The 13,396-nt window shown below is 46.0% G+C and overlaps 1 protein-coding gene and 1 long non-coding RNA gene across 2 annotated transcripts in view; one reads left to right on the top strand and one right to left on the bottom strand.

The window, feature by feature from the left end:
- Positions 1–421: 421 nt before the first annotated feature.
- On the bottom strand, positions 422–3,980 carry LOC136397123 (uncharacterized). Its single transcript, XR_010749844.1, has 3 exons — positions 3,962–3,980; positions 1,486–1,570; positions 422–509 (listed from the first exon to the last, which is right to left on the bottom strand). It is a non-coding gene; the product is annotated as an uncharacterized lncRNA (long non-coding RNA).
- Positions 3,981–4,871: 891 nt separating this feature from the next.
- Positions 4,872–13,396, top strand: part of SNX9 (sorting nexin 9) — a 97,201-nt gene continuing 88,676 nt past the window's right edge. The window contains exon 1 of the mRNA XM_066372939.1: positions 4,872–5,084. Within this exon, the coding sequence (XP_066229036.1) occupies positions 5,073–5,084 (12 nt within the window). The 5' untranslated portion in view covers positions 4,872–5,072. The remainder of the gene's footprint in view (positions 5,085–13,396) is intronic.

Genomic DNA, 13,396 nt, shown 5'->3' with positions numbered 1-13,396 from the left:
GAGGGCTGAGACACCCAGTTTTGGGGCTGAATCCTTCCCATCGGCCACCAGCTGGGTTAGTAGGACATTGGTCACCTTAGGTGCCCTTAATGTCTCTTTCTGGTCTTGGGTGAGGAACAGGGAAGGGCTTCTGAGCAAGAGGCGAGATTACGTGCGTCCTCTGGCCTGGAGCAAACGGAAGAACTCGCGCCAGGGTGGCGGGACCACAAGCGTCCAGGACCCTCTCGTGCCGGCCGCCCGCTGAAACTACAGTTCCCCGAGCCGGGGGCCAGGCGGCCCAGAAAGGGGTTTCTTGGGAGGATTAAGGAACTATTGGTCCCTTGTATGAAACTAGTCTAGGGTATGTATATTCAGTAGACAGAATTTATTGAAATGAGGGGGAAGTGAGTAATTTTGCAACATGGTTACTAACTCTTGTTAGAAAACAGAGGCCTTTGCTCTGAACAGGCCCAGGTCACTTAAAACAGGGATCCAAGTCTTTTCTTCGGCGGGCACATGAATTCACAAGTCTAAGAGCAAAATGAAAATGTTAAAAAAAAAAAAAGATTGAGAATTTCAAAAGAATGAAATGAAACCTCCATTTTATGCCATAAAAATGAACTCAGAATGAATCAAAGACTTAAATATAAGGCCAGAAATCATAAAACTTCTAAAAGAAAACATAGGCGAACCCCTCGATACTGTCCTTGGCCGTGATACTTTGGATATGACACCAGAAGCACAGGCAACAAAAGCAAAATTAAACTGAGGATGAGCTGAGGTACCTAGGGTGACAGGGGTTGTGTCTAACAATGCAGCTGTCCACAGGAAAGTCTGTGCTCCTAGGAAAGAAAGGAGGGAAAAAGAAGGGAGAAAGGGTGGGGAGTGAATGTGTGTTTGGCTGAACCATTATAGCTGTATCGAAGAAACTTCAAGTTTTTAAAAGATGGTATTTTAAAATGATCATTTCAATGTGAATGAGTATGGGGCTAGAGAGTTTCAGAATTACAATGATGAAGTTATTAATTTCTGCAGTAAAAATAAAAGTGCTTTAATTTCCTAAGTGTATCGTGGTTAACACCTGTTACTAAACAAACTCAGGGCAAGAGTTATCTGCGTCACCAGCACGGGATTCCTAGGAATCCTTATCAAGCCCTCTCCCTGGCATGATAAAAAGAGTGCAAAGCCTAAACTGAATAGCCCTGCTGCTCTGGCTACACCTCTCTTTTCTTTTAAAAGTGCAACCAAACGCAGTCTGCACATGCGAATCAAATTCCTTACCTAATCAATTGTGTTCTCACCAATGAGAGTAATGGAAACTCAGGCTGTAAAGGAAATAACTGAACTTAGCATGCATGCCAGGTTCAATGCCAGGGCTCCGGGTTCTGAGGGAGCCCACATAAAACACCACCTCTGTGGAAGCCAGCCAAAAGAAGGAGGTGGATGGGAAGGAACAGAGAGGTGTGAATGGGTGATCACATACAAGCAGAAAACAAAACCACCTACCTTCCAAGTTTGTCCAGGACTTTTCATGATTGTCCTGAGTGAAGTCTATTTCTAGAGGAGGAGAAGCTACCGTTCCATTGGGTGGCTGTAATTCAAGAGATGAAGTAAAAACAATGTCCTGCTGCTCTGGTTCTTCTAGTGTGGGTAGGTGGCTCCTAGGACAGTTTCGGACAGGAGTCCTTGATGTGTTTTTAGCAGTGATGGCCTTTCACAAAACTCCCTTCAAACCTCTTACCTAAAATAATTTTAGTTAAAAAATGAGATGTTTTAGAGATCTGTGATAAGAGAAGTAGGCTCTTGCCCCTGCTCCGTCCTAATATGTGGCCTGGGGAAGTCATTTAACTACCCTGGTCTTGTTTTTACACCTATAAATGACGGGATTGGCATTTTATTATTCCATGTACTTGGTAAATACATCCAAAAGAGATGTGAACCAGGGTGGTATTAGAAGGAGCAGGAAATCAGGGTCACCTGAGGATTACATTAGTGACTGTACCCCTGATTTTACTATCTCAATAATATGGGTGATTTCACTTTTTATTTAATGTTCACATTGATTTGCATTGGTAAAAAGAGTTTGGGGTCTCCATGGCTACTTCTAAAAATAAAACCATGACTACCAAAACCAGGGGTCCCCAAACTTTTTACACAGGGGGCCAGTTCACTGTCCCTCAGATCGTTGGAGGGCCGGACTATAAAAAAACTATGAACAAATCCCTATGCACACTGCACATATCTTATTTTAAAGTAAAAAAACAAAACGGGAACAAATACAATATTTAAAATAAAGAACAAGTAAATTTAAATCAAGAAACTGACCAGTATTTCAATGGGAACTATGGGCCTGCTTTTGGCTAATGAGATGGTCAATGTGCTCCTTTCATTGATCACCAATGAAAGAGGTGCCACTTCCGGAAGTGCAGTGGGGGCTGGATAAATGGCCTCAGGGGGCCGCATGTGGCCCGCGGGCCGTAGTTTGGGGACCCCTGACCAAAACTATTCAAATAGAAAAACTTGGACTCTGGACTTGCTTTCTTGGTACCAGATGCTCAGGATGATTGGTTGCCCAGAACATGTCAATTGAGGGTGTCACAGGGGCGACCCTGACTTTGTACTTCCTTTAAAAACATGTATTATTGAACTGTTACAGGGAGCTATGCCCAACTCTCAAATTTAAAAGGATAAAGAAAACTCTTTACCTGTATTACCCGAGTTCAAATCCTGCCTTTTCCATATACTAGTATGTGGTCGTCTTAGTCAAGATATTTATAGTTTGTGAAAATGTAAACTCATTTATACCCTGGCCAGATAGCCTGGTTGGTTAGAGCATTGTCCCGAGGCACATGGGGCTCTGGCTACAATCCCTGGTCAGGGCACGTATGTAACAGATGTTCCTGTCTTCCTCCTGCTCTTTCCCTTACTGTCTCTAAAATCAATAAAATAAACATTTAAAAAAACCTAAACTCATTTAAAAAAAATAAATACATTTTCAAAAAATTCTGACAATGGCATCTGATGAAGCTTCAGAACATTTCTAGGAATATACAATGCATTTCCTATTTTTTACACAAATAGATTGTGCTGAACACAACATTCTTTTTTTTTTTTTTACCTTTATTAATATCTCTTAAAATAGTACCACTTTCTTGTGGGCTTCCTAGGATTTCCATTGTATGGATATACCATCTTTATTGAAACAGTCCTATTAACAAACATACAGGCTGCTTTCTGTTTGGACAATGCTTTACTGAACATCCTTGCTCAATCGTGCGAGTCTGACAGCAGGATGAATTCCTAGCAGTAGAGCTGCTAGGTCCAAGGTTATGGTCATTTCCAATTTTAATAAGTATTACCAAATCAGCCAAGTTATTTGAGGGATCCTTGATGTCTTCATATCTGTAAACAGTGGACAATAATGACTTTCTTCAAGGTTTCATAGAAATAAGATGAAGGTATGTAAAAGGTACGCGGTGAGCAGGTTGTCGATGGACATTAACCTCCAACCTTCCTTTAACTTAGACAACTAACTGTTCATGAATATCACGATGACTGAGCTTTGGACGTGAACTCAGCAAATGTAACACTTTGCATAAAATTCTGTACATTGACAGTGTCCCCATTTTAAACTCCATGTAACACGTGAAGTCTCTTGAGGTCAGACTGAATATTTTCAAGAGGACGCAAACTTGACATTTAAGTGTAAACTCTGCTTTCCTGGCCCAGTAAAGTTGACTGGATTTGACAGTTGCCTCTTTTAATGTACATACATATCCCCTGATAATAAAAACAGAATGTGCTAGAGGGGCAGTCAACCTTTTTATACCTACCGCCCACTTTTGTATCTCTGTTAGTAGTAACATTTTCAAATCGCCTACTGGTTCCACAGTCATAGTGATTTATAAAGTAGGGAAGTAACTTTATAAAATTTATAAAGCAGAGTTACAGCAAATTAAAGCGTATAATAATAACTACTTACCAAGTACTTTATGTCGGATTTTCGTTAAGTTTGGAAGAATAAATCTTTATAAAACAACTTACTATAGTTAAATCTATCTGTTTATTTATACTTTGGTTGTTCTGCTACCGCCCACCACGAAAGCTGGAACGCCCACTAGTGGGCGGTAGGGACCAGGTTGACCACCACTGTAGAGGAAAATACCAACTAGACCTGTCTCCCAGTCACGTCTTTTGCTTGAGTAGAAATCTGGCCGCTCAAGTCCTTCACTTACTGATAAAACCCGTATGTCCAACGCTGAATAAAAACGTTTTAATAAAAGACATGAAAATTTTTAGCCCTCCCCTTTCCACTGCAGGAAGGCTGTTGTGTCTCCCAAAACCTCTGGGGGTCCTGAGACATTTTAAAAATGGATCAAAAGTCCAGAAGGAGGTGAAGGGGACGTGAACGAATGCCCAGCCCGTCTAACGCCTGGGGGAACCTTCTGGAAGGGCCCGGGGAGCCAATGCTCCGCTCGGTCTGGCTGTTTATTTCGCATTCGTTTCACTCAGCCCGGGACACCACCGGCCCGACAGCACTGTCCACCCGGGACAAAGGCCCCGAGGGTCACCGGGTCGCAGGTCCCGGCCCGGGGGACGGAAACGTGTCCTCAGCGTCGTGCCTCCCGCGGCCCAACCGGAGCGGCGTGCGCGGCGCGGGCTCAGCCGGCAGGGCGTCCGGGCGCCCCCGCTGCCCTCGCTCCCGGGCCGGCCTCGGCGGGGGACGCCGCCCGCGCGGGGACAAAGGGCGCCGGCGGCCCGGGCGGGGGCGGGGAGGGGCGCGGAGGCCGCGGCCCAGGGCCCGCGCGCTTCCGCCGCCGGCCGCTCCGCGCCGCGCCGCGCCGCGCACGCCGCGGTCAATGGGAGGCTCGCCGCGGGGGCGGGGCGGGGCGGGGGCCGCGCAGCCGGGGAGGCGCAGGAACGGGCGGAGCGGCGGCGGCCGGAGTCGCCCAGCGCCCAGAGCCGCGGCCGAGGCGGAGCTGCCGCGCCCACAGCCGGGGCCCAGCCGGAGCCGCCCTCCGCGTCGCCCGCCCCGGGCCGCCAGCGCGGCGCGGAAGAGGAGCCGGCCGTCCCGGGCTGGGGAGCCGCCCGCCATGGCCACCAAGGTGAGGGGCGCGCGGCGCAGGCCCCGGCGGCCGCTGGCGGGGCGCGGAGGGTCGGGGCCGCGGCGGAAGCGGAGGAGCCGGCTCGGGTCACGCGGGGCGAGGGCGGCGGGGAGCTGGCGGGAGGTGCGGGAGGGTCGCGGGGCGTGAGTGGCGCCGCCCGCAAAGTTTGCGGCCGAGCGGAGCCTGCGGCCGGGCCGCGGGAGGGGAGGTGCCCGCCGCCCCGGCTCGCTCGGAGCGGCCGCTGGTCCCCGGGGGACCCAGGCCCCGTCCCCGCGGCGCCCACTGCCCAGCGCCCCGCGCGTCCGGCCGCCGCGGAGGGGCGCGTCCCTCCCGTCGCCCGACGCTGCGACCCCCGCGCGCCTGCGGCTCGGGGCCCGACCCCCACCCCGGAGGACCCGGCGTTTCGAGTTCGGGCCCAGCTCCGCGGGACGGAACACGCAAATTGAACGCCCCGCGCTTCCACTTCCTTCATTTTTCTTTTTTCCCCTCTTTTGTTTTGCTGCCTTTTCAGTTTGAATATTTCCAGCGTGAATGGCAGAGAAAGTGGGGAATGACTGTGTTTTCAATAACGGGTGTGCTTGCGAGAGGCCCAGGCCCGAGTTCTGCGGTGGAACTTTGACTCGAGCTTGGTAATTGGCCAGCAGTGGCGGCTGGCTCATTTTAGGGTATTCTTGGTGGAATTAGCGGTCACTCTGTCGCCTGAGTCTGCAGGAGTCACTCTTTCTCACCCCCTTTCCTGGGGCATTTCCCTTAGTTCGGATGTAAATAAACTGGGGAAGCCGGGGCTGCTGAGCGAGGACCGGAGGTGAGGACCCCTCCTTGAGCCAGTCACGTGGTTTGAGGGATGAATTGACTTTTGCATTTCGTTTTTGCAACGTGACCTTTGTAAACATCAGCACCCGCTTCCACATTTATTTGTGAAATCTCCAAGTTTCTTTGGGTTGGTGAAAACCTTACTTTTGTCGTTGTTAGGTTTTTGTTAGAGACTTGAGGAAAGTGGGAAGAAATTTGAAATCCCTCTGAAAGATCAGATGGTTTGATGTCACGGTCTGTTAAACTTTGTGCTCATAATCTATTTAGGTGCAGTGTTTGTTTGTTTATTTATTTATTTACTTATTTTTAAAGGGATAGCCTTCTTCAGGAGACCTGTTGCCTGCTGTCACTGAAATATGTCACTGAAATAATTACCTTCTTGTTCAAATATTTTCCGTGCTCTTTGATTTTAGAGGTGATAGAACTTGCTCCCTTTTTAAACATGTATAATTTTTTGTTGCTCTTTTTTAAAAACAAAACTGAACTCAAGCCAAGGATGTCTAAGGAAATTTGATTTTGAGGTGTCTTACCACACATTTCGGAAATTACCAGTTACACGGTGTTGTTACACTCATCTTGCAACCTTCAGAGCTGTGTGTGGTAGATATCTGTTCAGTGGTGGTCAGCGTTGTGGTATTTCTCACTCTGATCTTAGTGCCTGTTACTAGTACTATCCTCTGAGTGGGACCCAGCGTGACAGCGAGTGCAGGTATGCATAGTGAGGATTTTATTTGATGGGTGTGCCTGGACTAGTTTTTCCATCAGCTTGGTTCTTGTGCTGAATCTGAATTGCCGTGTCCTCCCTGAATACAAGCCTTAAAGCATGCGCCAGCACTTCCTCCTTGATTATCTGCGCTACTCTGAAGGCAAATGCCAGTAATTCTGGCTTCTGGTTCCTTTTACCTTTCTAAGCACTATTCTGCATGGGACTCATTTCCCTGTGTACGTGGTGACAAACCACTTCCATTTTTTTAAAAACGGAAGAATAAAGAAGCACGTAATAAAGGAGGACCCTGCCTCAGTTTTCTGGTTTTCCTACTTCCTGGTGATTCCTGTATCAAACCAAACTCTTTTTTTTTTTTTTAGTGAGAGGAGGGGAGGCAGACAGACTCCTGCATGCTCCGGACCAGGATCCACCTGGCATGCCCACTAGGAGGGGATGCTCTTCCCATCTGGGGCCCTTGCTCCGTTGCAGCCAGAGCCATTTTTTAGCACCTGAGGCAGAGGCCATAGAGCCATCCTCAGTACCCGGGGCCAACTTGCTCCAGTTGAGCCATGGCAGCAGGAGGAGAGGAAAAGAGATGGGGTGGGGGGAGGGATGGAGAAGCAGATGTGTGCTCCTCCTGTGTGCCCTGACTTATTTTGTGTGTGTGTTTTTCTGAAGTTGGAAATGGGGAGGCAGACAGACTCCCGCATGTGCCCTACTGGGATCCACCCGGCATGCCCACCAGGGGGCGATGCTCTGCCCATCTGGGGCATTGCTCTGTTGCAATCAGAGCCATTCTAGCGCCTGAGACAGAGGCCACAGAGCCATCCTCAGTGCCTGGGCCAACTTTGTTCCAATGGAGCCTTGGCTGGGGGAGGGGAAGAGAGAGACAGAGAGGAAGGAGAGGGGGAGGGGTGGAGAAGCAGATGGGCGCTTCTCTTGTGTGCCCTGACTGGGAATCGAACCTGGGACTCCTGCACGCCAGGCCGACGCTCTACCACTGAGCCAACCGGCCAGGGCTGTGTGCCCTGACTGGGAATTGAACCTGGGACATCCATATGCTGTGCAATGCTCTCCCACTGAGCCAACCAGCCAGGGCCCAGACTCTCATTTTATAATTTTTCCCAGAGAGTAAAGTTCTCCGTGTTTTTTTCCCTCCACCTGCTACCCATACCTCTGCCCTTACCAACATCTGAGTGGTTTGGGGAGAACATACTTTTAATAACTAATGTCTCCCATTTTAAGACTCATTTGGCACTCAGGTGCTTCTGTTAATTGATGACAAAGAAATACAGTATCTAGATATTTTAGGTAGCATAGGGTTTCCCTTTGAATTTACCAGAGAATGGCTTTGGTTCTCTTAAGTACGTTTTCTTATGTATTGTTCTTACATTTATTCTTGAAGGTGCACTTATCTTCAAACTATCATGATTAAAAATAAAACAACAACCCGTTTTCCTGGTCTGACCAGGTGGTGGTGTAGTGGATAGAGCATCGGCCTGAGATGCTAAAGACCCAGGTTCAAACCCGGAGGTCGCTGGCTTGAGGGCAGTCTCATTTGGCTGGAGCGTGGGATTGCTGGCTTGAGGGAGGGGTCGCTAGTTTGAGTGTGGGATCATAGACATGATCCCATGGGCGCTGTCTTGAGCAAGGGGTCACTGGCTTGGCTGAAGGGCTCCCATCACCAAGGTATGTATGAGAAAGCAATCAATGAACAACTCAAGTGCTGCAACTAGGGGTTGATGCTTCTCGTCTCTCTCCCTTCCTGCCTGTCCATCTGTCTTTCTCTCTCACACACACACTAAAACAAAACAAACAAAAAAATTTTTCTGATATGGTCAAAATAGAAAGAATTATCTTGGATAAGAAAAATTTGAATTGGCCAGTTCTTCACTACCCAAGAAAGTTAATCAGTAACTGCATATTTTTAAGGGATTATATGTTCTTTGATTCTGATCAGTTGTGTCACTCTGAGACCAGTCCGATCTCATTGAACAAATACAGGGAAAGGCTAATACAAGGTTGTAAAGTCTTAACTTCTGTTAGGAGCTTCAGAAGGTTATATTTTGACTCAGTCATGTGGGAAGCTTAGGAGCAAATTATGTTTATTAAGTCTTGGGAAATTATTTTTTTGCCCACCTTTATCAACAGGAACATAAAGAAAATAGTTGATGAAAGTTAATTCACAGCTGTATAATTTAGTTGTTATTTCTATTTCAAAGTTAACCTTTGGTAACTAATTTGGATCCTTTTGTGCTTACATAGTCACTTTTAGGAGTAATCATTATAACAAGATTCTAGGAGTCCCTGATGCTTTTAAAAAATAACTTTCCAGTGCCAGTGACTGAAGTTACACATTTATGTTATACTGCTTGCTGGCAGAATTAAGTGGTGGTGGAATGTTTAAATACTGCTAGGGAATGAGCGACTTGCTCAGGACTGTTCAGTGAAACACACTGGAGAAAACTGTGGGAAGCATACTTCGTGGTTTCTCCTGAGCAAAAACTTCTTTATCTGAAAAAAAGGAATAAAAAAAGCTCTCTAAAGAGCCTTCAGGGTTTTGATAGTTTAAAAAAAAGTATGGAAAATTGTAACTGTTCAATTTTGTATAGCAGTAGTATTAAGAATCTTAATATGATAAATAGAATATCTCGATAGTTTTTGTGTGGTCAAGAAAAATTCTATGACAGTAGAAAGGTAAACCAATTTTCTATCAAAGAAGGGATAGGTTAGAAAGCATAAATTTTTTTGCAGCGTTCTCTCCTGCTCCTGTTTTTATATGGACCATCTGAAAGTTCACCTGTGGTTTTACTTACTTCAGTTGCCCACCTGACATTTTGTAACTTTGCATATGCTGTTCTTTCTTTTCTGCAATGCTGTTCTCTGGCCTTTTCCTCTAGGTACCTTCTTTTTACACATTCTGACTCAGCTGACAGCATCACTTCCTCTGGAAAGCAGTCCTGACTGCCCAGCCCCTGTCGCAGGGTCACGGATGTCACTACTGCCATTTAAGGAATGTTTCTAAGGAATGTTTTCTCAGCTAGTGGCTGTCTCCTGTAGGAGGCTGTCTGTCCCAGTAGGCTGGGATGTGTGTTTGCTCCCCTTTGTATCCTTTGTGACCAGCACAGGCTGAGGCTCTTGGTAAACTGTTATTACACAAAAGAATGTTAAATTTTCTTGCCTCCAGCTCCTCTCTCTCCAGTTAGAAGCACCAAAAAGATATTCCAGTGAGATAAGTGTTAAAGAAAACTACCTCTAACTCTTAACGTCCATTCAATTAATTGTGCACCAGTATACATGCACAATGGAAAATTAACATCTACAGCTTAGGTATTAGCAATGTTTCTAAATACAGTAAGTCAGTTTTACTAGTGATTATGTGAGAAATTGGTTCTTAAATGTTCAGTACATTAGAACAAGCTTCAGACTTCTGAAACTTTGAAAAGATTTATCTTAATTCATGAGTTGTTAGACATGTGCTTAGTTTTTTTGGGCAGTTTATTTTTTAAAATAACTTTTTATTTTTTAATTACAGTTCACATACAATACTACATCATGTAGTTTCAGGTATACAACATAGTGATTAGACACTTAAACTCTATAAAAAAGTGATCGCTGTGATAAACCCAGTGACTGTCTGATAACATACATAGTAATTAAAGTATTATTGACTATATTTCCTATGCTGTGTTTACATCCCCATGGCTGTTCTGTACCAATTTCTGCTTCTTAACCTTTGCCTTTTTCAACCATCCCCCCTCCTTGTATCTATGAGTTTGTTTCTGTTTTCTTTGTTTATTTATTTATTTTTACGTTCCACATATAAGTGAATCCTATGGTATTTGTCTTTCTCTGACTTAATTTCACTTAGCACAATACCCTCTCGGTCCATTCATGTTGTTGCAGATGGTAAGAAGCCATTCTCTTGTAGGGCTGAGTCATATTCTGTGGTACATAAGCACCACTCCTTTATCTGTCCATCTGTTGATGGACACTTAGGTTGCTTCTGTATCTTGGCTACTGGAAATCACGCTGCAGTGAACATATGGATGTACAGGTATTTGTTTTTTCGAATTAGTGTTTTGGGTTTCCTCAGGTAAATACCCAGAAGTGGAATTTCTGGGTGCTTGTCTCCTGTTATAGCTTTTGCATTAAAGTTTATTTTGTCTGGTATAAATATTGCTGCCTCAGCTTTTCCCCCTCATTTTTATGAAATATCTTTTTCTATCCCTTTCCTTTCAGTCTGTGTGGTTTTGGATCTGAAGGCAGACTCTTGTAGGCAGCACATGTAAGGGTCTTGTTTTCTTACGTATTCAGCTACCCTGTGTTTTTTGATGGGAACATTTAATCTAGTTGCATTCAGAGTAATTGGTAAATAAGAAATTTTTTTGACATTATTCATATGTTTTCTTTTCTTAAAGATGTCCTTTTAACATTTCTTGTAATACTGGTTGGTGGTGACAAACTCGTTTAGCTTTTTCTTGTCTGGGAAGCTCTATTTCTGTCCTTCATTTTTATCAGTTTGAATATTTCATGCCAATCCCTTCTGGTCTGCAAAGTTTCTGTTGAGAAATCAGCTGTCAGTCTTATGGGCGCTGCCCTGTGGGTAACTAACTGCTCTTCTCTTGGTGCTTTTAGGATCCTCTCTTTGTGTTTAACCTTTGGTGTTTTAATTATGATGTGTGTTGGTGTGGGTCTCTGGGTTCATCTTGTTTGGGACTCTGTACTTCCTGGGCTCGTATGTCTGTGTCCTTGGCCAGGTTAGGGAAGTGTTCTTCACTGTTTCTTCAGCTCTGCTGCTGATTCCTTGCCCTCTCTCTCCTCTGGTACCCTCATGATGCAGGTGTTGGTGCACTCGGTGTTGTACCAGAGGCCCCTGAGATTGTTTTCATTTTTTTGGATTCTTTTTTCTTTTTGCTGTTCTAATTGGATATTTTCTGCTGTCTCATCTTCCAGATCACTGATTTGATCATCTGATTTATCTAATCTACTTTGAGATTTTATGTTTTCTATCTTCATTTTTATGTTCTTACTGAGATCACTGAGCATCCTTATAACCGGTGCTTTTAAATCGGCATCTGGTAGATTACCTCCATTTTGTATAGTTCTTTTTCTGGAGCCTTGTTTTGTTCCTTCATCTGGGACCTGTTTCTTCGTCTTTTCATTGTGTCTGCCTCTCTGTGTTTGCTTCTGTGTATTAGGTGGAGCTGTTATGTCTCCCCGTCTGGGTGGAGTGGCCTTGTGTAGTAGGTGTCCTGTGGGGCCCAGTAGCACAGCACAGCCTCGCTGGTTACCTGAGCCAGGTTGTTAGTCAAATAAGTTTGTAAATATGATGTATATGTTTGCTCACTTATAGTTGGCATTGGGTGTGGGGGACAGGCTGTAAGCAGGCAGGGTCATTATAGCTTAAGGCTTAGTTTTAAGACTGAGCCTTTCCCACCCATGACTCTTGCATGATGTGGGGTGCTGCACTCTCATGAGGAATCCCATTTATGCCTCAGATAAGTGACTTTGTATCAGAGACTTCCTTGTTTGTATATTGGATTAAAGGTTTTGATTTCTACACTATAAAATGGGCCAGAGGAGCCCATGCTGTAGGAGAGCAGAGAAAGGCCACGTGGAGGAGAGGAGAAGCAGCCAAGATGGCAGAGTGCTGAGGGAGAAGCCAGTTTGTGCAGAGAGAAGGAGATGGGGGACAGAGGTGAATAAGGCTGGTGAGCTAGAAATCTTTGATTCTAGGAAACTTGGATAAGTCAGTGGCTTTGGAGCCCTGAATGGAAAGGGAAGTGTTTACCCACTGTATGTATTTCTCGCCTGCTGGATACAAGCAGGATTAAAGCTAATGGCCCACCAGTTCTTGGCTCTGTTGTTTCGTTACCGTCTGTCCGAATCCAATGCGAACTTGCACGGGCCAGGCAGCTGTGATGGTGGCTGTGGCTACTGGCCATACACAGGTGCTCCAGGTGTGTGAGTGTATGTGCCCTCCTATTGCCTGTTATAGTTGAGCTTTAATTACTGTTGGCACAGCAGTGGGAGGGATTGACCCTCAGGCTGATTGGGTTGAGGACTAGTTGTGACTACAGTGGAGGAGCTGTTGACTGGGGACTGACCTTACAGAGCAGGACTTGCTTTGGCAGACTTTGGTACCTGCTGAGTCTGCCCTTTGGGTGTGTCATTTGTCATTGTTGGGTGGTACTCTCGTGGGATCTGTTGCTGGCCACTGTGTATGTCGGTTCTGGGACCTCTTGGGATGGGTTCTGGTGCAGGCCAAGGTCAGCCACTGCCTGTGCCCTGCCCAAGGCCACTTGTTATGAGCTTCCAGGCGGTTGGTTCTGGGCTTTGCTAAGCTGCTTGGGAGAGACTAAGCTCCAAACTAAGGGCAGCTGCCACTAGTGTCAGGCCTGTGGCTTTTTAATAAGAAGGGCATGCCAAGACCAGATGCTGCTTGTTTAGAGATTGTGGACCTTCGAGAGATTTTAGGAAAGTCCTCAGCATGAGCCAAGACAGGCCACTTGTATGGAAAAGCCACTGGAAGAGGCGTAGGTGTGACCGAGAGTTGGGTGGGGTGGGATCTCAGGGATCACCAGGGCAGGGCAAACAGTAGTATGAGGTTGATGGAGACTCAGATATGGCTAGTATGCAGGCTGGGTTGGGGGAGGGTTCAGAAAAGGAACAATGGCCTCTGTCAGCACTCTGTCTGGGAGAAAGTTGCCCCTCTAGTCCTCAGCCTAAAGCCAGACAATTCAGTTCCTACTTGTATATGCCTGGTACCTTTCGTACTGCTGCTGCCACA

The sequence above is a fragment of the Saccopteryx leptura genome, chromosome 3 (genome assembly GCF_036850995.1).
Source record: "Saccopteryx leptura isolate mSacLep1 chromosome 3, mSacLep1_pri_phased_curated, whole genome shotgun sequence".
NCBI classification, from domain to species: domain Eukaryota; kingdom Metazoa; phylum Chordata; class Mammalia; order Chiroptera; family Emballonuridae; genus Saccopteryx; species Saccopteryx leptura.
Note: the sequence above shows the minus strand (reverse complement) of the source record. Positions and strands in the feature narration are given on the sequence as shown.